The sequence below is a fragment of the Crocuta crocuta genome, unplaced genomic scaffold (genome assembly GCF_008692635.1).
Source record: "Crocuta crocuta isolate KB4526 unplaced genomic scaffold, BGI_CrCroc_1.0 scaffold38, whole genome shotgun sequence".
NCBI lineage: Eukaryota > Metazoa > Chordata > Mammalia > Carnivora > Hyaenidae > Crocuta > Crocuta crocuta.
In genome coordinates this window covers 2,740,562-2,762,058 of record NW_027532605.1, presented here as the reverse complement: position 1 = coordinate 2,762,058, position 21,497 = coordinate 2,740,562, and the positions used below count along the sequence as shown (strand labels likewise).

General features: G+C 40.9%; 1 protein-coding gene across 3 annotated transcripts in view; it reads left to right on the top strand.

Moving 5' to 3' along the window:
* The window catches only part of MYO1B (myosin IB), a 181,168-nt gene that overhangs the window by 30,260 nt on the left and 129,411 nt on the right, over nucleotides 1-21,497 (top strand). For all 3 annotated transcript variants that reach the window (XM_077780198.1, XM_077780197.1, XM_077780196.1), the window contains exons 2-3: nucleotides 2,250-2,393; nucleotides 20,464-20,579. In XM_077780198.1, the coding sequence (XP_077636324.1) occupies nucleotides 2,259-2,393; nucleotides 20,464-20,579 (251 nt within the window). In that variant the 5' untranslated portion in view covers nucleotides 2,250-2,258. The remainder of the gene's footprint in view (nucleotides 1-2,249; nucleotides 2,394-20,463; nucleotides 20,580-21,497) is intronic.

Genomic DNA, 21,497 nt, shown 5'->3' with positions numbered 1-21,497 from the left:
GCCGGTGCCCCCCCCCCCCCCCCCCCCCCCCCCATTTTGTTTTAAAACAGAGTCTGGCCTAGTTCAAAGTACATGAAGCCATTCTATTGTTAGGTTTTAGTGATACCTAGGGCCATTTATTCTAGCTGTAGTTGGCATGAAGTAAAAAACATATGTTAACAAAAGAGTTTGATTTTTCTTCTTGTGAATATTAAATACTTCCTTGGTGGGTTGTTGTTGTTTATGAGAGACCTTTCCTCTCTGTTTCATTTGGTCTTTTTTTTGGCTTTTCAGTGCACACTTAAAGCATTTTTTTAATAGGCTCAGAAATAAAGGCTATGTTTGTGGATTCATATAAAGCATCAGTAATTAATAATAAAGAATTATATATTTCTTACCCCTTCCCGGTTCTCTTGAAAATAGCCCAACTAAATATAGTTTTCCTTGTCTTTAGGAGATCTGCTAGATGTTCTAGACTAGAAAAGGAAGACATTTATATAAATTGATCTCTTAAGGAAGCAGACCAACCTTTATATAAGATGTAATATGCCTGAGTGACTCCTTAATGAGAGTAATTAAATGTATGTTTGCCTCAGTGTTAGGGGCATGAATATATAGGAGTATTTGTTAGTATCTTGGAGTACTGTTTAGTATTCATATACTGAAGGTATACAAAATTGACTTCTGCATTAGAAGCATTTAGAAGAAATGTCTCAGATGCGTGTAGTTGTACATCCTAGTAATACTAGAAAGAGTAACATGAAACACACATACTCTATTCTCCTATGTTAATATATTTGAAAGAATTTTAGTACTTTTGACAACGATCAGATTTGAAGGGATGGGGATTTACCATTCTACTTTTGGGCGGCATCATTCACGTTAGTGGTGAGGGCAGAATGCTACCTTTGGTAGGGCGCCTCTGTTTCCACTTGGTAGAGTTTCATACTGAGCTAGAGAGAAACTTGTTGTGTTTCTGGTCTGTTCGTTGCATGTTCATTTGATTTTGCTGTTGTAGTTGTGTTGTCTGTTCGGATGAGAATTAAGAACATTGGCAAGTTATATAAGCAACTTTTGATTTACAACTGGTTGTGTTCCTTTCTTTATGATTCAGTGTTGACACCTGGAATGAAAGTTGCCCCCCCAGTGGTATAAGTGGTGATTGAGTTCTTTAACATAAAATGTAATATACTCTTAGGTAATCATAAGCAAAATTTCTTACTTCTCTGAACTTCCTTATCTTAAAATGCAGAGAATGGCAACAGTATCTACCTCATAGAGTTTGTGTGAGGATTAAATGAATTATTGCATGTACAGTTCTTGATATAGTGTCTGATAGGTAGCAAGTACTCAAATGGTGGTATCATTTAAAAAACGTTATTTCCTGGGACACCTGGGTGGTTTAGTTGGTTGAGCATCTGACTCTTGGTTTCAGCCCAGATCATGATCTCACAGTTCATGGTATCAAGCCCTGCATCAGTCTCTGCGCTGATGGCATGGAGCCTGCTTGGGATTTTCCCTCTCTTCCCACCCCTCCGCCACTTGCTCTCCCTCTCTCTCTCTCTCTCTCTCTCAAAATAAATAAATTTTTTAAAAAACCCATTATTTCCTGGGAAAATGCGTTCTGAATTTTATCATGGAGTACTGAGGAATGCGATCCTGAGGGAAGCAGGTTCACATGGCTTCAGGTCTGACATTGTATGCAAGGGCTGGTGGAAAGGCGTGCGTTGGGTTCTCTTGCTAGAGTTTTGCAACCTCTGGCCAGGGAGAGAGGATGATCTAAAGAGGTACAAACTTCTACTTCTACACAGTCACAGGGATGAAAACTACAGCATAGGAAATGTAATCAGTAATACTATAATAACTTTATAAGAATACTGTAATAACACTGTGGTGAGCATTTTGTCATGTATGTACACGTTGAATCACTATGTTGTGCACCTGAAACTAATATAACATTATATGTCAGATATACTTCAGTTAAAGTAAAAAAGAAAATGGAGGTTCTGGTTTCTTCTGTAGATGGACTTAGCCTAGAAGGATGGACTAGTAGGGGGGTTCAAGCAAATGGAGCTTCTGGTGGCTTAGCAGGGACTGCGGCTAGCTGGGAGGCTTCTGAGGTAGGTTGTAGGGAGGGTGTGTTACGACATTTGAGATAGAGATGAGGACCATTTGAAACTACTAATGCTTCATTTCTCCTGTGGTGCTAAGAACCCATCTGAAATAATTTTGCCCATTTAAATTTCCCCTTTTCCCCCTCTTTCCTACAGCAAGGGACAATGGCCAAAATGGAGGTGAAAACGTCGCTGCTGGACAATATGATTGGGGTTGGAGATATGGTTCTTTTAGAGCCTCTCAATGAGGAGACCTTCATCAACAACCTCAAGAAGCGCTTTGATCATAACGAAATATATGTGAGTATACACCAAAGGTCGTCTTCTGTGGGTTTGGACTTTGTATTTTGTGGCATAGAGGTAGCTTCTCTTCTCCAGACTCTTCTTTTTTCTATTTGTTTATTAGAGTCCAGATGTATGTGTTTAATCTCTCAAAGAGTTTTGTGTTTGCTCATTTGGCACATGAATAATATCGATTAGAGTCAAGTGAGTGTGTTTTCCATGTGGTATTTATAGAGTGCCAACTGTGTGCAGAGAATTGGACCGGGTATTAGAGGCATTCTAAAGCAAGTAGAATGTTGAGTTCCTGTTCTCTGAGGAACGTACATTCAGGAGGAGTTTTGAAATTCATAGGTATCTTCTTGGATGCCTTCATAAAATTAGCATTCTAACCTTTGAGAAGCTATTCATTAAAATGCAAGGCAGTGAACTGTCAAAAAATACCTGAACCTTGTTGACATTTGTAGTTAGTAGAAATAGGAGCAGATTATCAGTTAAGAATATGTTTGGTTCCTGGAGATTTGGGAATAGTCCTGTCCTGCTACAGAGAAGTATATCATCATCTGCAAAAATGAAAATATATGAAGATACACAATAAAAGGAGAAAGTTTATGTTGTAATAATTCTTTATAAAGGATTTCATAATGTTACTTTATCTATCGAGTTCCTTAAATATAATTAAAACATGAGTAAGAGGTGCCTGGGTGGCTCAGTTGGTTAAGTGTCCAACTCTTGATTCCGTCTCGGATCATGATCTCATAGTTTGTGGGTTTAAGCCCTGCGTTGGGCTCTGTGCTGACAGTGCAGAGCCTGGTTGGGATTCTCGGGTCTCCCTCTCTCTCTGCCCTTCCCTCGCTTGCATTCTTTCTTTCAAAAATAAATAAATAAAAATAACAATAAAAAAATAAAACATGAGTAAAATTACATTCATATGCAGCTTTTCAGGAATTTGCATGAAACACAAGTTTGTATCTCTTCAGGGAGGGATGTGTTAACTAAACCAGGAAAATGGGGCACTGAGTCCTTGTCCCAGCAGAGGAGAAAGAAACAGGATATTGGATGGAAGTAGTTTTTTGTTTTTTGTTTCTTTTTAACTTTTTAATGTTTATTTTTGAGAGAGAGAGAGAGAGAGAGAGAGAGAGAGAGAGACAGTGTGGATGGAGGAGGGGTAGAGAGAGAGGGAGAAACAGAATCTGAAGCAGGCTCTAGGCTCTGAGCTGTCAGCACAGAGCCTGATATGGGGTTTGAACTCACAATCGTGAGATCATGACCTAAGCTGAAGTCAGGCACTCACCAACTGGGCCACCCAGGTGCCCTGAGGTGGAAGTAGTTTTATTAGATTCTGCTTTGCTCCTGAGTTCTTTCCCCCCCTTTTTTTATATCGTATCTGTGTTTGCATACGAATCGGATTATTGGGATATGCTCGTATTTTTCTATCACTGTGTAAACAGTAGGAAGAAATATAAATTAATAAATGGAGAGCTGGTAACTGATACAAGTATGATCAATTATTTTGTGGAATAAATGTGTGAAAAAATTATATGCAAAACTCTATTATTGTATGCCACAGGTAGCTTTTCTTTCCACTTAGCCAATTATGCTTCAAAGATAACTTTGTGTAATTAATTTCTTAAGGAAATGGTACTCATCTTCTGGGAATTGAGCTTTCTTATCCTCCTTGATTTGTGTTGCTGGATAGTCACTGGAGATATTTCTTTTGGAATATTGATTTGACAGCTAGATATGAAGTTCAGAGATGCAGTCATGTAAAATGTTGATTCAAAGGGAAAAGGTATAAAACAGTGTTGCAGAGTGGGGGGGGCGCTATCGTTTGGTTTGGCTGTGAGGCCCGGTGTCACCTTCCCTTAGAGTGTAGTGGCTCGGCTTTCAGGTGGGAAAACCTTACGGTTCTGCAGCTTTAATTGAAAGTATGGTCTGATACCGAATAAAAGACCGACTTTAAACATTGGTCTTTTGAGATGGAGATAGGAGGAATCAATTCTATCGTAAGTAACGCTGCCGATCATTTTTCTTTTTGGCTCTAAGGAACACAGTTCACTTTGAGAGGACTTGAAAACAGGAGAGAGACTGGAACATTGCATGCTTTCAAACACCTGATTTTTTTGTGCCCACTGAAATAAAACAGTCCCCTTTTTAACAAAATGCCAAATGTTAATGTTCGTGTGTCTTCAGCAGACGCAATGTCTGGGTTTCAGCCCTACATAATTTTATTTTCTAACCATTTGAGGAATGCCCTTTCTGGTATAACAAAAACACAAGCAGAAAATTGCTTTCTGCTTCCAGATAGTCACATCAATTAATGTTTTCCATGGTATGTTAGGACTGTCGTTTCCGTGAGATGTGTGCCTTCATTTTGTAACCAAACATGCGTCATATTGGAGGGTTGGGCTTTCTCTATTTTAAGCCAGAAACATAACAAAAAGGGTTATAGAGCAATGTGTATAGTAGGATCCTGTTTTTTTTTTAAAGGGGTGTCTATGGAGGTGCACAATATACCTGTATACATGTATGCACATAGAGAAAGGCAGGCTACCTTTGGGCATCACAGCGGAGTGGGCTGAGGTGTGAGGACCGGGAAGTGTACTCTTTTAGACCTCTCTATTAAAGAACTCATGAAGTCAAGCATGTATTGTTCTTGTAATTAAAAAAAAATCCTATACACCAGCTTTGGTTACCACACCTTTGGAATCCCATATGTCATGTCTACCACCCTTGAGAAATCTGTTTCTGGCTCTTATTCTTACAGTATTCCTCCTCTGCTTTTGTTCACGGGTTGCTGCAGAATTGATTAGTCTCATGCCAAAGGCCAAGTTAACATGGCATGCAATATCTTACTATCTGGTACTTTACTTTGTTTTTAAATTCTTTCCCAGAAAATGAAGGCGCAGGTTTTTTTTTTAATTCTCTTATGTAGTCTCATAGTTTAACTATAAAAGTGGGGAGGTCTATGATGATCCATCATGTGAGCAAATTGAACAGTCCTCTGTGTGCTCAGAAGCCATGGTTGATAAAAAGGCCAATGAGTGGAAGGGCCTAGGCTCAGGCTTTTGAGCTCTGGCTGTACCCATAGACTTAGTAGCCTCCTTTGTGAAGGTCAAAGGTCAGAGGACCTTCTTTTTCCATCCTGCTATCTATCCACTTGCCCCTACACCCCCAGTATCTATTTCTTAAAATAGTCTCTACCTTCACACAACTCTTACAAGGGACTGGTTTGTCTCTAGATACGAGTTATCAACTCTCAAGAGCATTTATAATGCTTAGTGATTTTCAGCATCCCCAGCCAGCTGACTCTGGGAGTCCCTTGTGATCCTGTCTTATAAACTGGAAGCTCTGGGTAGACCACTTGAGTCACACGCCCACTGCTTGGACCACTGATGCTGGCCTGCTGACTGGAATGAACCGAGTAGCTTAAGAAAATGATGTCTACTCCTAAGATTGGGGTGGGGCCAGCTTTTTCCAAAGGAGATGAGCTGTGTGTAAGGAAGTGAATACCCAGCCAAATATATTGGTCAACATGTAAAGAAGAGGAAAGGGGGAATGAACGCTGATGAGGTCACTGCTGTAAACCCGTCACATGTTTGCTAGGGAGTTTGCAGTGAAGTGGCTTTGTGGCCTTGATACCAAAAGGATATGTTCTGTGAGAAGCATTTATCATTTGCGTTCTAGGCTTCAGGTGTACCCAAACGCGTGCCTCTCAGACTTTCTGCTAGAGAACTCCTAATGGCAGAGAAGAGCAAATAATTGCCTCTAGGGCCTCTGGGGGCATAGTTGAAGTCCATCCACTTCACAAAAATTTTGTTGAAACACTTGCTCCCAAACCAATTCAGTTTTATTCTGTTCTGTAATGCATACGGGTTTGCTTTTACCTAATATGCTCCTTGCAACACTTTGAGTGATAGTTTTTTTTGGTGCTTTGTTTTCTGTCTGAATTGTCAGATCAGGGATCACGTAGATCTAGAGGTGTGAACGCATCCAATTTTAGGGTCTTAAGTTAAACCAATTGTAACTGTGAGTAACTGCTTTGAAAATCTAGTAAAAATTATCTTAATTTTTAGAAGTTAGTATTATAGTTGGGATCCCTGTACAGATGGGATCACCTGCTTTTATGAAAGACACTATGTGTATACTCCAGAAACATCCATCGTTTCCTTTGAGGTGGGTTCATGCACTGAAGTGCGGGATTGGTTCATCAACATGCAGGGTCAGAGACTCTGTTTGCTTTTATTCGTCCCTCTTGGCAGAGTGCAGTTCCGGCCGGGACAGGCTGTAGGCCGTCTCCCAGTGTATGTGGGGCCGGTGTTGGGAAAGGCTGGTCATGACGTGACCTTGCATTGCTCCTCTGTATTCGTTCTGCCTTGGTCAGACCTTCTTCCGGCCTCCCCACCCCCGGCCCCCGCCAGACGGAATGGTGGCAGGATTTCATGTGGACTTGTAACACAGGAGACCCACCCAGACATGATTCTGTTTTTAGGGTGACTGGTCAGGACTGTGGTTCTGTTCAGGAACAGGAAGGCCGCAATTTAGGCAAGAACGAGGCCCAGGGCAAATTTGGAAACAAAAGAATCGAGGTGTCAGTTCTCTGACAAGAAATATTTTTGGTGCTGACAAGTCGATTTAGTTTGTTTTCTATCTGAATTGTTAGGTTGGGGATCATCCAGATATAGAGGGCTGAATTAGTCCAGTTTTAGGATCTTAAGTTAAACTAATTGTAGATGTAAACATGGCTGCTTTGCAAGTCTGGTAAGAATTGTCTTAATTTTTAGAAGTTGGTACTAGAATTAGGATCCCCATTCGGATGGAATCGGATGCTTTTATCAAAGTTACGCAACTATAAGTACACACTCTGTTTGGTTTAAAAGAGTGGAAAGTAAATGGATTTAACATTTATATACTTATTTGAAGTTTCAAAAACACTTCTCATTTGTACATGTGAAAATTCCTACCTAGTGGCTATAGATCTCTTCCTAGGTATTTGGCATAAATGATGTATTAGTTTTCTATTCCTGCATAACAAATTTCCCCAAACTTTGCAAGTCGTAATAGCATACATTCCTTATCTCATTATTTCTGTGGGTCAGGAGTTTGGGCATGACTTACCTTGGGTTCTCTGCTCCGGGTTTTTTTTTACCAGGCTGTTATTTAGGTGTTGGCCAGGACCATACAGTCTGATGGGAGGCTTGGTCCTTTCCTAAGCTCATGGGGATGTTGGTGGAGAGCTAGAGTTTTGACATCCAGTTTAGTGTTATTCCTCCTTTACTTGGACATTCTCCAATCTTTTTTTCTTTTAAAATTTTCTTTAAAAATTATTTTTTGGGTAGGGGTGAGGTACCTGGATCCCTCAGTTGGTTAAGCATCCGACTTTGCCTCAGGTCATGATCTTGCGGTTTGTGGGTTCGAGCCCTGTATCGGGATAGGTGCTGACAGCTCAGAGTCCAGAGCCTGCATTGGATTCTGTGTCTCCCTTTCTCTCTGCCCCTCCCCCTCTCGCACTCTGTCTGTCTGTCTGCCTGTCTCTCTCAAAAATAAATAAAAACATTTAAAAATTTCTTTTAATTCTTTTTTTTTTATTTTGAAGTTAACAACTGCTTTTAGGAAAAAAAATTCAGATGGTACAGGCATGCATAACATAGAAATGTTAATTTTCTCACCTCAGTGTCCCAGTCTCATTTCTAGAAGTAATAGTAGTTAAGAGAGTGGTAGGTGATTTTCCAGATTATGTTATCAGCTTGATTAAAAATTAATTTTTTTCATTCTAGAGTTGGAACTAGGAAGAGGTTCTTCTTCACTGAGACCAATGGCTCTATACCCAGAGAACCTGGGTCCAAAAATATTTGAGTGAAAAAAGAACCATTTTTACTGTCCCCTCCCATCTCATCTAGACCAAGTAGGGAGAGGAGGAGGGATTCCCTGACCTGGGGAAATGAAATGCCTAGATTTGATAGTGTATGAATAGTTCACCGTGAGTAGACTCTGCCCGTGTGGTTCATTGAAAAGATGGACCTTTCAAGAGACATGAAGAACAAATTGTGTGTGTTTTCAAGCGTGCGGCTTTGGGATTTGGAATGGAGACAGCATTAGAAGGGTGGATAAAGCTGGTGAAAAATAGCAATCACAAGGCTGAAGAGGAATGTTGTGTCTAATTTCTGAGCACAGTCTATCTCTTGGGCAGGTTTATCATATTTTTCCAGACAATCATTTTCAGTGATAACTTGCCAGTTGCAACCTGTATAAGCTCTCCTAAAGCCTTTGGTGATTGGAAAATTTCTTCCTTCTTAGAACCTGCAAAATGGACACATCTTTTTCTGTTATCTACCAAACTTAGAGAGTTGTTTCATCATGCAGACGCTATACAGTACTTGAAATATTTGTATCATATTTACAATATATAATTTACATGTTCTGGTCAAGGCCACATTTGAAGTTTGATTTGGAGAAAATGAAGGCCCAACCTCAGGCCTGCAGAAGTGCCTTCTTTTGATGATAATGTGATGGGTAAACAAACCACTTATTTGTTCCAGTCCCGGCATGGCCACTTGTTTCTTCATTGAATTTTTACTGGAATCCTATGCATTATAGGCTTTTAAATTATCTTCATTTTACCATGAGGAAGCTGAGGCTCAGAAAGGCTAAGTACCTCATCCAAGGTCACATAAAGCTGGGATTCACACCCAGGAAATCTGCTTTGAATGGTCCTGTTGACTGTATATGGTTGCCATGAGCATTCAGTGATACCATTAATATGCACGTGTTCGCAGTCTATAATGTACTATTCAAAGTAATTAAGTATGATAAGTATAGGTATGAAAGTATGAAAATGTATATATATATATGAATGTTTGGATTTGGAACAAGGCAATCTCCCTGATCCAGACAAATAATTCCAATGATAATGAGCATTTGTGCCACATGTTGAGTTAGCATTCAGTAGTGCAGTGACATGAACTAGTACAACATGGAATGAGTGTGTTCAGTTCTAAAGTCACAGGTGCTCACCAGTCAAGGAAAAGGGATAGCAACTGATAGGATGATGTTTTTCCTTCTGGAAGGTGGGACAGGATCTTGGAAGGAAATTGATTTTCATCACGTTCACTGGATGGCGGGAGATTGACCACTGCATGTGGTCCTTCACCTTTATGAGAGTGAAGTAGGAGAGGAGGAGCAAATCAGCACAAGGGACACATGGCTGATTCACATGACCTACTCAGCTCCCCCCATGCATCTGTTTCTGCTGTTACATCTATCGCACGGTTATATATTAACGACAGTCGTAATTTCTTTTTTTTAAACTATTTTTTTAAATGTTTTTATTTATTTCTGAGAGAGAGAGACAGAGAGACAACGTGAGCAGGGGAAGGTCAGAGAGAGAGGGAGACACAGAATCTGAAGCAGGTTCCAGGCTGTGAGCTGTCAGCACAGATCCCAGTGCGGGGCTTGAACCCACGAACTGTGAGATCATGACCTGAGCCGAAGTCGGACGCTTAACCGACTGAGCCAGCCAGGTGCCCCTGGCAAGCATAATTTCTAAAGAGAGGCTGTATGTTTTCTCAGACTCTGTTTTGGAGGGGTGGAGGCTGAGGTAGGATGTGGCATGTTGGAAAAGGCACACAGACCTGAGGTTGAATCTTCGCCCCTTGCAATCGCTGTGACCACTGTGAGTAATTGAGAGTCGGTTTCCTTGTCCACACGTTAGGTATCATGATGCTTATTTTGGTGAGTTGTGATGGAGATCAGGAGGCATCTTAGCCTGGTGCTTGGCACATAGTAGGTGTGGAGTACCTGGTAGGTGCCATGACCATCTGAAAAACTTGGAAACCCAGAATGACTTTTCTTTACAGTTTCAAACACTGAGATTTTCTTGTAATTACAGTCTCTCTCTTTCCCTCCCCTCCCCTGGCTCTCTCTTTCCCAACTTGTCTCCTCCTCTCTTCTTCCCTCTTTTCCCTGCCCCCTTCCCTTTTTGATATTCATTGAACAGATTTCATTTTTGTTATGTTACTACTTCAATTAGCCACAAATGTTATTTTCAGCTAGTAATATACCTCTAACACAGGATCACTCTGTACCTTAGTTAAAAGAGAGTTTTATCAGGTCTGGAGAACAGTACATTTTGGGAAAATACTTTTCTCATTACAGAGTTTATCTCAACAAAGATATTCTAGTATTATGTTACCCTGCTCTAAAATAAAGGCTGCCTGAGGTGGTATTTTTAGCCAGTATTTCAGTGTGGCTTAGAACTCATATATAGTTCTGTAATTCATAGTCTGAAATGACTGGTAGCACAGGAACAAAGGGTTATAATATGACGGTAGTTTAGTCCAGCCTCGCACTACACCAACAGTGGCCATGCCTGACAAGCTTGCTCGCCTTTCTTGGCAGCCATGAATTGTATGACCCCCGGCCTCCATGTGGGCTCCCGAACTGAGACCAGTCCTTTATGGGACAGTAGAGACTAAAAAGATGAACGGTGCTTGATTCTTTCTGCAAACTTTGAATTGAGAACTACTGAAAAAATAAATTTATCAATAAAAGCAGAAGCTGGCAGTCATATTGTTGTAGGGCCATGATAGGCCATGTTGCAAGCAGACACTGTGACTAAGCATCTTTGAGGTAGACCAGTTCTGGAGTAGAAAGGGAGAAAACCAGTTAGTAACAGGCCCAGAAGAAGCAGAAACATGAGCAGGGGATGAGCACATTGATGGTGGAATTGGACAGGAAGTTACCATCAACTTGTGTTGCCTTGGTATAATGCCGCCCTGTGCCCATACTCACTCTAGGGCTCCAGCCTTTCTTGTGGCTTGGTGATAGGCTGCTCAGGGGTTCCTGGGTGTGTTCTTTAGTTCAGTAACTCAGTACTTCATGTAATTTGACAGCATCACTGTGCTGAGCGGCTGAAAACAGTCTGACCGTATCACATGCTTTGTTCTAGTGTCACTGACTTTGAAGTAGAGCTTTGGCATGAAACCAGTGTCTTCCACGAATCTCTTCTCTTGCCTTGGGCAAGTTTTTTAAAACCTTCTAATGCCTCTGTTTCTTCTTCTGTAAAAATAGACTTCTATTCGTACNTTGACAGCATCACTGTGCTGAGCGGCTGAAAACAGTCTGACCGTATCACATGCTTTGTTCTAGTGTCACTGACTTTGAAGTAGAGCTTTGGCATGAAACCAGTGTCTTCCACGAATCTCTTCTCTTGCCTTGGGCAAGTTTTTTAAAACCTTCTAATGCCTCTGTTTCTTCTGTAAAAATAGACTTCTATTCGTATGAGTTCTATATATGTTTTGCATATGTATCACAAATATGTTCTTAGGCTGGGTATGTGCGGTGTACACTCTGAATGACACTGTTGGATATAAGACCCAGAGAGAAGGCTACATCAGTTACTGACCTGACGTTTGTAATTTTTTTACTCAGGCAGCTCTTCACCATTTTGAACTGTGTCTAAAAAACTAACGTGTTGGCTAGACCAAAGTATGGTTTTAAAAAACCAAGTAAGACAAAAATCCTCTTCAGGGGAATCTGGGAAATCTTGCAGATGTCTAATGAAACAGTGTGGCACATAATGTCTTGATGTCTTGTGATCCGGTTCCCAGTATCTGAGACTCAAGAAGAGGGTAAGTTCCTCCACATGAAGTGAGTTGGGTGTTGTCATTTCTGAAGATTCCACCAGCTTATCTTGTAACATCATTTTCTCAGGGTCCTAGGCCACCTTCATTAAGACGTACCTCACGTGCTCATTTAATAACTCTTCAATTCTCTGTATACAAAGACCATTTTGTAAGACTTTGGCATCATAGGATGCCTTGAATTTAGCTGAGTTACTAATGTATGTTACAGGCTTTCGAGTCCTGGCTATTTACAGTGGCTGGCAGATTCCAACAGAGTGAAACTGTGACTTTCTGTAATCACAACAGGTAATATTTATGGGACACTTGCTGTGTGTCAGATGCTGTGTTTCATGCTTTAGCACAGAATCTCGTTTAATCCTCAGATGAGGAATTCTCCTTGTCCAGATGAGGAAACTGGGGCTTGGAGAAGTTAAGTAGATTACCCAGGTTCACACGAAACTGGAAAACTTTGCCAGATAACTTGGGAACCAAGGTTAAACAATATTTCAAAAGCATTTGAGGCAAATTAAATTCTGTATGACACAGATTCTGAGTGAAGAGCTCAAAAACACTGATTCAGCGTCTGATGCCCCTCACCCCACACACTGACTGCTCTCAGACTGGATAGAGCTCAGTCTCCTGACCCTGATGTTTGAGGCTCTCTGCAGTTTGATCCTAGGCTTATTGTCTGGGCGATTACTCACAGGAGGTCTTTGCTGTCTCATTCCTGTCTTTGAAATATGGGTGGGTGGGCCTATGTACCTCTGTCCATGTTTTAATCCATGTTGGAGCACGTGTCAGAATTTCATTACTTTCTAAGGCTGCATGTCTTCCACAGTATCTGTACACCTCATGTTGTTTATCCATTCTTCCATCAGTGGACGCTTGGGTTGCTTCCACATTTTGGCTGTGGGGAGCAATGTTGCAGAGAACCTGGGCATACAGGTAATTGATTTGAGTCTCTGGCAATTCACTCTTAAACATTTTATTTTTGAAGGATGCAACTATCTTAGTAAAATTTCAGAAAAAGAGAGAGGGGTTCAATCGTTACCTAAAACTTGAATTCTCTTATGCCACTCTTTGGGGGGAACATTACTTTATGTGAATCACGCCCATCCTTTTAGACCCGCTCAAATCTTCTGACTTCTTGGATAGTCTTGGACCTTTGTAGTCCACAGTGACCATTCCCCTCGGGCAGACCCGACCCAAAGTCCTCCCCTAGTCAATAAGAAGACCAATGACTCAGAGTGGCCGGTTGGCTCCGTCGGTTAAGCATCTGACTCTTGGTTTCAGATCTCATGGGATTCTCTCTCTCCCTCTCCCTTTGCCCCTTCCCTGCTCACTTTCTATCCCCCTCTCTCTCAGTATAAATAAATAAACATTAAAAAAAAAGACTAATGACCCATTTAGCCAAGAATCACTTAGATCTTATCTCTTTTCATGGCCAGACTAGTTAACTCTTAAATTTTATGTCTTATGATATAAAAGTCTCACCTCCTAAGCTCCATCATAAGCTCCTTGGGAGCACAGGCCGCAGTCTGTTTTCCACTCTGCCAAACGCGATATTGTGCATAAAGAAGGCTCTTAGTAAATGTGTTGTTTGCTTGCTCAGCGGTTGTCCTTAATGCTGTCCAGGCAGTGCGCCACGTGAAGATTTATTTTTTCTTGGGTCCAGCCCATCCTGCGTTTGAACTGTTATCACTGTACAGGTGAAAGTGGCTTAGAGAAACATGGCTTGGAGATGGATTTGGAAGAATCCTACACATTCTTTAATACTTCTTTGGTGTCATTTTAGACTAAATCATTAGCATCAAATAAGATATTTCATTAAATCTTACCTGTTACATTGCCACTTTCCTGGTTTATTTCTCTGAAGTTAAGGGATGATTATTATATAGTGTTTTGCATTTCTTCATGATGGAGGCATAACTTTGTGTGCTGGGATAAACATTAAAAGAAAAGTTTTCATTGGGGCGCCACTGGGTGGCTCAGTCAGTTAAGCATGCAGCTTTGGCTCAGGTCATGATCTCATGGCTCGTAGGTTCGAGCCTCACGTTGGGCTCTGTGCTGACAGCTCAGAGCCTGCAGCCTGCTTCGGATTCTGTCTCCCTTTCTCTCTCTATGCCCCTCCCCTGCTTGCACTCTGTCTCTTTCTCCCTTTCTCTCTCAAAAATAAATATTAAAAAATAAAAACGAAAAAGAAATGTAAACTTTTAGAATTTTGGGTGTCTAAAGATCTTGATGTTGCCCCGGGAAGAGCTGTGATATGAAGAATGTGAAACGGTTCTGAGTTTCCTGTGTCTGTATATTAATGTTTCATTCGAAGACTTGGAAAATATTCAAACTGCGCTTTGCTGTTTAACTTGAAAAAAGTTTTTTTGGTGAGATATCTTTCCAAAATGTGTATATTCTTGTCCCCAAAACCAGAATGCTATGTCTCATTTCAGCCTTTGATCATCATGCTGTATTCTGACAAGGTGCACTCAGGGCCAGCCAAGCTGAGATGCTGACTCTTACTCTAAACAGCTCTCCGTTTTTATGCTTAAAATTATTTTGAGCACTTCTTACTCCTTTTCTTTCTTTCTTTGCTTCTGTTTTGCTTTCCCTCTGTTTCTTATCCTTTTTTGCATTAGTGGCCATTGTTTCTTCCCTTAGGGTGGGAGTTCTTAACCTGGCATATCAACTGTATGGAAACTTTTTTTTTTAATTGTTGACGTTTATTTATTTATTTTGAGAGAGAGAAGAGTGTGTGTGCACTAGCCAGGGAAGGGCAGAGAGGAGAGAGAGAAGCCACGCAGACTTCACATTGTCAGCATAGAGCACCAACAACAGGGCTTAACCTCAGGAACCGTGAGATCATGACTTGAGCCAAGATCAAGATCAGACACTTAACCAACTGCACCACACAGGAGCCCAACTGTGTGCACATTTTTATGTGTTTTTTCTGGGGAGAAGTTTCATAGCCTTCATTGACATTTCAAAGGGACCTACCACTAAAAAAAGGTTAAGAGGGGCTCTATAGCAGTAGTTTTTAAATCATTTAACTTTCAACCCATTAATGGGTGATAAAAACCATTTGATGGGTTAGGGCCCACAGTTTTTAAAAAAATTATAATGAATAGAATTGAGCAAATAATACCAGTGCATGACATATGGTAAGAGTATTTAGGGTTTTGTGAGTGTTTTGTTTCATATGTATGTGTACTTGTATGTAAATATCCACTCAAATACACATACTTTGTCATGATGAAAATTTATTCCTCACAGAGTCCTAGTGAAACATTTGAAATACGCTGCGACAGAATGGCCCCAATTTAGAGATGTTGCAGCTGTTTCTTTGTAGCGTGCTGACAGACCCTATGCCAAGTTCATTAGAAATGTGGCTAAGATGAAAGAAAGTGCAGCTAGGACTTTCTTTCCTTTTTGAAATAGGAATCAGAGAGGAAAGTAAGATAGCATTAGGTCAACAGCGACACTGTCATGATTGCTGCCATTGGGAGTAAAACACGGTCAGTCCTGTGGGTCCTGAAGGTGAACACCAAAGCAGTGGTTTTCGCCTCTGGTCCCACATGGCTTTACCTGGGGACACGTTAAGAGATACGAATGCCTGGCCGCCCCTAGACCATTGAAATTGAATCTCTGAGGATAGGGTCTGCAAGAACTGTCTTCTAGAATAAAATGCAGGGTCTTTGGGGGTATATATGTATCAAGGGTCTTCTGGGTTTTCAGTTGCTGGATGCACGTCCTCTAGAAAAGACTTCGGTTTTCACTGTGATCACAATAGAAATACACAAGTATTATTTGGTTATTCACAAGGCATTTGTTCTGGAATGCTACAGGTATCTGAAGTATGAAGACGGAGATTGTTTTGACTTAGGAATGTTTGTACATTCTTGATTTAATGTCTACCCTTGAGAAGTGAAAGATAAAGTTGCTAATTTTGCCATTTGTAAGAAAGTAGTCTTTCCTCTTTCTCTTCCCTTTTCTTTCCTCCTTGTACTTTCCCCTCCCCTCTCCTCCTCTCTTTCCAGAGGCTGGATGTCAAAGGCTGGTCCCACAGGGCAGTGGGAATAAAGGGCGCTTTTCAGAGTCATGGTGGTGGTGTGCACATGCTTGAGTACGTGGGGTGCCAAGGGGTGGGCACATGGAGGTGGTGAGCTAGGTAGTGGCTGAGATGGTTAGGAGGTTAGTTACACTGAGTAAACAAGTACACCGATTGAGCAAATACATACATAACATACATATGAGGGTAATGAGAGCCAGGCTTGTCTCTGTTGGAGAAGGTAGATAGAACTTAATTGGTAGGTAATCTTGGCCATGATGTGAAAGGAGTCCCTTTCAGTGTCATTAGCCTAATGGAAGAACATCTTCTGGGTTCCAGTAGGAGTTTCTCTGTGAGTCCTTTGTGGCACAGGGACAAGGCTGAAGTATGAGCACAGCCATAGAAGTGGCCTGCTGGGAAATGAGCTAGGTTGCGGGACTCCTTTCTGTGGGCTCCCTTGGTACTCCCGGCATCTGCACTCCGTGGTAGTAGCTGTTGATGGACACAGGATTTATGCACCTCTTATTTCCACTCAAGTGAGTGGAACTCCAGGGAGCAAGGGCTGGATCCTTGTTGCTGCTCCCTTTTGTAAAGACTTATAAGTATTGTTTCCTTTTTTTGTCATGGGCATATTCAGAATAAAAAGGACACACCCAGCCCTTTTATGTACATGTCTTTTTTTTTTCATATTAAGATTAAAGAAAGTTTTTTTTTTGTTTTTTTTTTTATTTATTTTTGAGAGAGCATGAGCGGGAGAGGGAGACAGAGAATTGGAAGCAGGCTCCATGCTGTCAGCTCAAAGCCCGACATGGGGCTCGAACCCACAAACCCTGAGATCATGACCTGGGTCAAAGTTGGACACTCATCTGGCTGAGCCGCCCGGGCACCCCTTTATGTACTTGACTTTAAGAAACTCTGTGTCTTATCTCCAACCTCTTGATGCCAGTGGTTACTTAATGAGTTATAGTTCTTTCTAGAGCATGGTGCAATAACTTTAAATAATATACTGACTTTAAATAATATAGAGTTGCTTGTTAAAAAATGTCGTATATCATTTATTAAGTCCAAATGTTAATTGATGTAAACATGGACTACCTGGTCCTTATTGTTGTGATCCCCAAAAGGGAGTTTTAATCTGGTGTTGCAGTTAGCTGAATGGGGAATGGATAGCTGCCTAAAGCCCTAGTAGATCTGTAAACACCACCCAGCCAATCAGCTGCTGCAGGGGATTCTTTGCTGTCTCAGACAAAGGAGGGCTGTGATTGAACATTTGAATTACTCTGTTGGCACACATGGGACTATTTAAATCTTTGATTAATGCATAGAGACATGTCAGGGGAGAAACCCATATAAACAGCAAGGGCAGGCCTCATGGTAGAGGACGAACCTAGTAGGAATTCAAGATTAGAGGATACATATCTGAAACATATACATAAAGTAGAATGGAGAGATAGCATAGTTTCTTTTACTGTTTCCTTATGGAGATTGATAACACTTGCCCTTTACTGATTTGTTCAGCTCTGTTGGTGTATTGGTAATCGTTGCTGGGTAACAAACCAGCTCCCCAAATGAGTAGCCTAAAACAACAACCATTTATTTGTGCACAGTTCTCTGGGATAGCGGTTTGGACTGATGTCAGCTTGGTGTGTTTTCTCCTGGTCTCACCTGGGATCACACATGTGACCTTAGGCATCTGGTAGCCTAACTGGGAGTGGATGGCTTAGAATGGCCTCACTCCTCTGCCTGACGGTTGGTCGTCAGGCTGTGCAGTTCAGGACACCTTGACCATTTACGTGGCTCCAGGTCATTCGCGTCCTGGCTCCCGGCCACAGCCATAATAAAGGGGGTTCATCCTATAGGGTGCTTTTCAAGCCTCTGCTTGTGTCCCATCTTATAATGTCCCATTGGACATTTGACAGTCAAATCACATAGACAAGTCCAAACTGAAGAGCTGGAGGAGTAAACTGTATCTTTTGATAGAAAGGGTGGCAAAGTGGTATTTCAAAGGGGTCTGCTTACAGGGGCGGAAGGAATTGCTCTGGCCATCTTTGCAAACAATACCCACAGCAGGAGCCTAGGGAAAAGGGCACACTTTAAAGATTTGCTCTTTGGCAATGCATGGATATAGGTTTAATAAGATATCAGGCAGTGTATACGGTGTACTCGCTATTATATTTCAACAGAAGAATAGTTCTAGGAGAGTCACTTTCTGAGATGAACTGGCCCTGTGAGAATTAGGCATTCAGCTAACCGGTATTTATGAGACATCGTTAAAAGGCCAGGCCCTTTTTCTAGGTGGTAGGGAAAGAGGGGGGGAAAAAGCCACACATAATTCAGTTATGTATAAAAGTCACAAGTAACAAAGAGAAACGTATGAACTCCGTAGTGTGGCTTTTGATTTTGAGGTTGAGGTAGCAGAGTTTGCTCTTTATGTAAGAAGTCCAGGGGGGCAGGTTTTTATCAAGAAGTTAGCCACCGTGAAGTTTGGTTTTAGGGAGCAACTTGATTATTGGTTTCTCTGCCAACAGCAAGTTATTCTCTGCCAATATATTTCAATTATTGTTTTTAAGAAATAACCTAAAAAAAGAGAGTCATGTACTTTTCTACTGAAGAAGGCCAGTCTTTTAATCAACAGATACTAAAAGAATAACCGGCCATTATATTTTCATATCTACCAGTGTAGCTAATTCTAGTATGTTACTTAGAAGCTAGTGAAACAGTAATTCCGTCTCCAGCATCTGCTGGCCCAGGTAGGTTAGAATGTGAAGAAACCCTCTTGAAAAAGTCCTATCCAAATGGGATAAGTTAGGAAACTTGGAGTCATCTCTTGTCAGGCCAGATTAATTGGTCCTAGTGATAGAATGTCAGAAATGAATGCCAGCAATAAATGCAGCAGCTTGCGTGGGAACAGCATTTTCTTTCATAACTGTGGTCTTGTCTGTGCTTGATAGGGTGAAAACATCTGTGTGGAAATGACCTGTTCTGTTTTCCAGGGTGGGGGAGAAGTCCTTTGTAATTAAATAAGCGTGACCCAGGTTAAAAAGAAATCAGAATGTTAAAGAAGGTTAAAACATTTGTGCTGTTCTGTTTTCTATCCTCTTCAGTTTTCTGGAAAGATCGGACAGTCTTGAATCCAGTGATGGAAATACTGGACAAATTTGTTGCTCTAAAAATGCCACCTTTTGTTGCACGACACTGGAAAGGTGGAGAGGTTAGAGCTGACTTTCCCCCCTTCTTTTTTACTTTAACTTTTTTCTTGAAACAATTTTTATCACTTAACGTATTTTTATTAGTCTTCCCCCATAATGTTGAAACTGAAAGGAAAAATGAAGCCACCAAAATGAGTTCCAGTTACATGACTCTGGCTTGTGGCACTGTGCTAGTCTTTGTACAAAATGAGCTGAACCAGACTACTCTTCTTGCCAGGAATTCCAGATCAAAATGGAGGGGAAGATGAATAGTGTTCCAGTTTGTAGTATGAGAGGGTTAATGTGTGCTAAAATATAGTATTGGTCCCTCCAAAAGTACATTTAAATTTAAATTCTACCTTAAATTTATATTCGACATTAAATGTGTTCTCCGAGGGGTGCCTGGGTGGCTCAGTCAGTTGGGCGTCCGACTTCGGCTCAGGTCATGATCTCACAGTTCTTGGGTTCGAGCCTCGCGTTGGGCTCTGTGCTGACAGCCAGCTCAGAGCCTGGAGCCTGTTTCAGATTCTGTGTCTCCCTCTCTCTCTGACCCTCCCCTGCTCATGCTCTCTCTCTCTCAGAAATAAAGAAAACATTAAAAAAAATAACTGTGTTCTCCTTTAGAAAGTACATTAATTCTGACATTACAGTACATATAGTATGAGATTATGTTGTTTGAAGGCCCCAGCGATAACTGTGACTCTCAAATGGAGCTGGGTGCTGTCTGAGCTCTTTGGAGAGATTGACAGGCTGGCGTAAGAGTAGTGCCGAAGGAGAGGCCCTATTTGATCGGTGGGGATGTGGTTCAGGAGGAGGGAGGCCCCGGGCTACAGTGGGGTGAAATGGGAGGGTAAAGATGAGAGAGGAAAACACCAGTTCCAACCGGAAGAGGAGAGAGCATAGCTGTTGCTCAAAATTAGCTGTGGCTGCTGACAAAATTTTTGGCATGCGTCACAGAATTTTAGAGAACTCTTAATCCAAGATCGTAAATTAATCTGGAGATTTATTCTGAAAGGTATTTTCAGTGTACAAATCTGTGCCTTCTATTTATCAGCAAAATGAATAAGCACTATTGGCCATCTGTCTTCATAGATACTAAATGTTCTTGAAAAGTATGAATGGTCAAGCCGTAGAGACAGTTTTGTGTTTCAGGAGGATGAAACCATGAGACATGAAGATTTAAGATGTTAAAATGCATCCTGTGTAATCCCGGGGATATTTTCTTCTTCCTTTTGCAGACATACATTGGAAGTGTGGTTATATCCGTTAACCCATACCGGTCATTGCCCATTTATTCACCAGAGAAAGTGGAAGATTACAGGAATAGAAATTTTTATGAACTGAGCCCTCACATGTAAGTACAGTATTAAAGCATTGAGTTTCTCTTTCACTCCCGAGATGTGTAGTTGACAGATGTGTCCAGCTGTTTCCTTTGAGTCTCAGAGAAATGTTTTCGTCATTTTTTAAAATTAGATAAAGGAATGTGGAAGTTAATTGTCAACGCCTTATTTTAAATTAAAAAAAAAAAGACAAAATACTTCATTTGGCGTCAGGGCCTTTAAGTTCTGAAATATTTGGGTTCAGTATGTAAAATATGTTCTGTTAAAAATTTTGCATAAGTAACAGCTGTTGCTAATTATTTTTGCAAATAAAACAAGAATGTGCATTGTTTATTCTTTTAAAGAGCCCAAGCAGCATTTTCATGGGTTGGGTCAAGAAAGATTCCAAGTGTTGAGTTGTGTAATGGTTTTGAGCAAAAGGAAGAAATGGTACCTTCAGTTTATAATCTTCATAGCCTTTGTTCACCAGATGTGTATATCAGACCAATGATTTCACCTTCCCTGAAGCTAGCCACTTGTTTGATTTTGCTGAAGGTCACTTGTTAGTGTAAAGAATTTTGGTTGATAATAATCTACAATAATCATATAGTGCCAAGGTTGAAAAACCCTGCACTAAAGTGAAAGAGCTTGCAGAGTTTTACTTGTGTTCTAGCAGGAAAGAATTTTCTCTCTGTGATTGAAGATCAGCTATAGGCTCTATTGATTTTGACAGAAAGTAAAAGCTAATAATTAAAGGATATACATACCCTTGTCTTAGATGTTTCTCTTGTTAATGGAGCGTATAGTGACATTTTGGGACTGCTTGGAACTTAAGATTTAAATAATTCCTGAAAATGGTTGTTCAAAGCTAAATGTTATCTATTTTACCAATCAAGTGGATTCTGAGTATTCTGTTTTCTTCTAGAAGTAGATTTTGCAAGTCATCTTGTTTC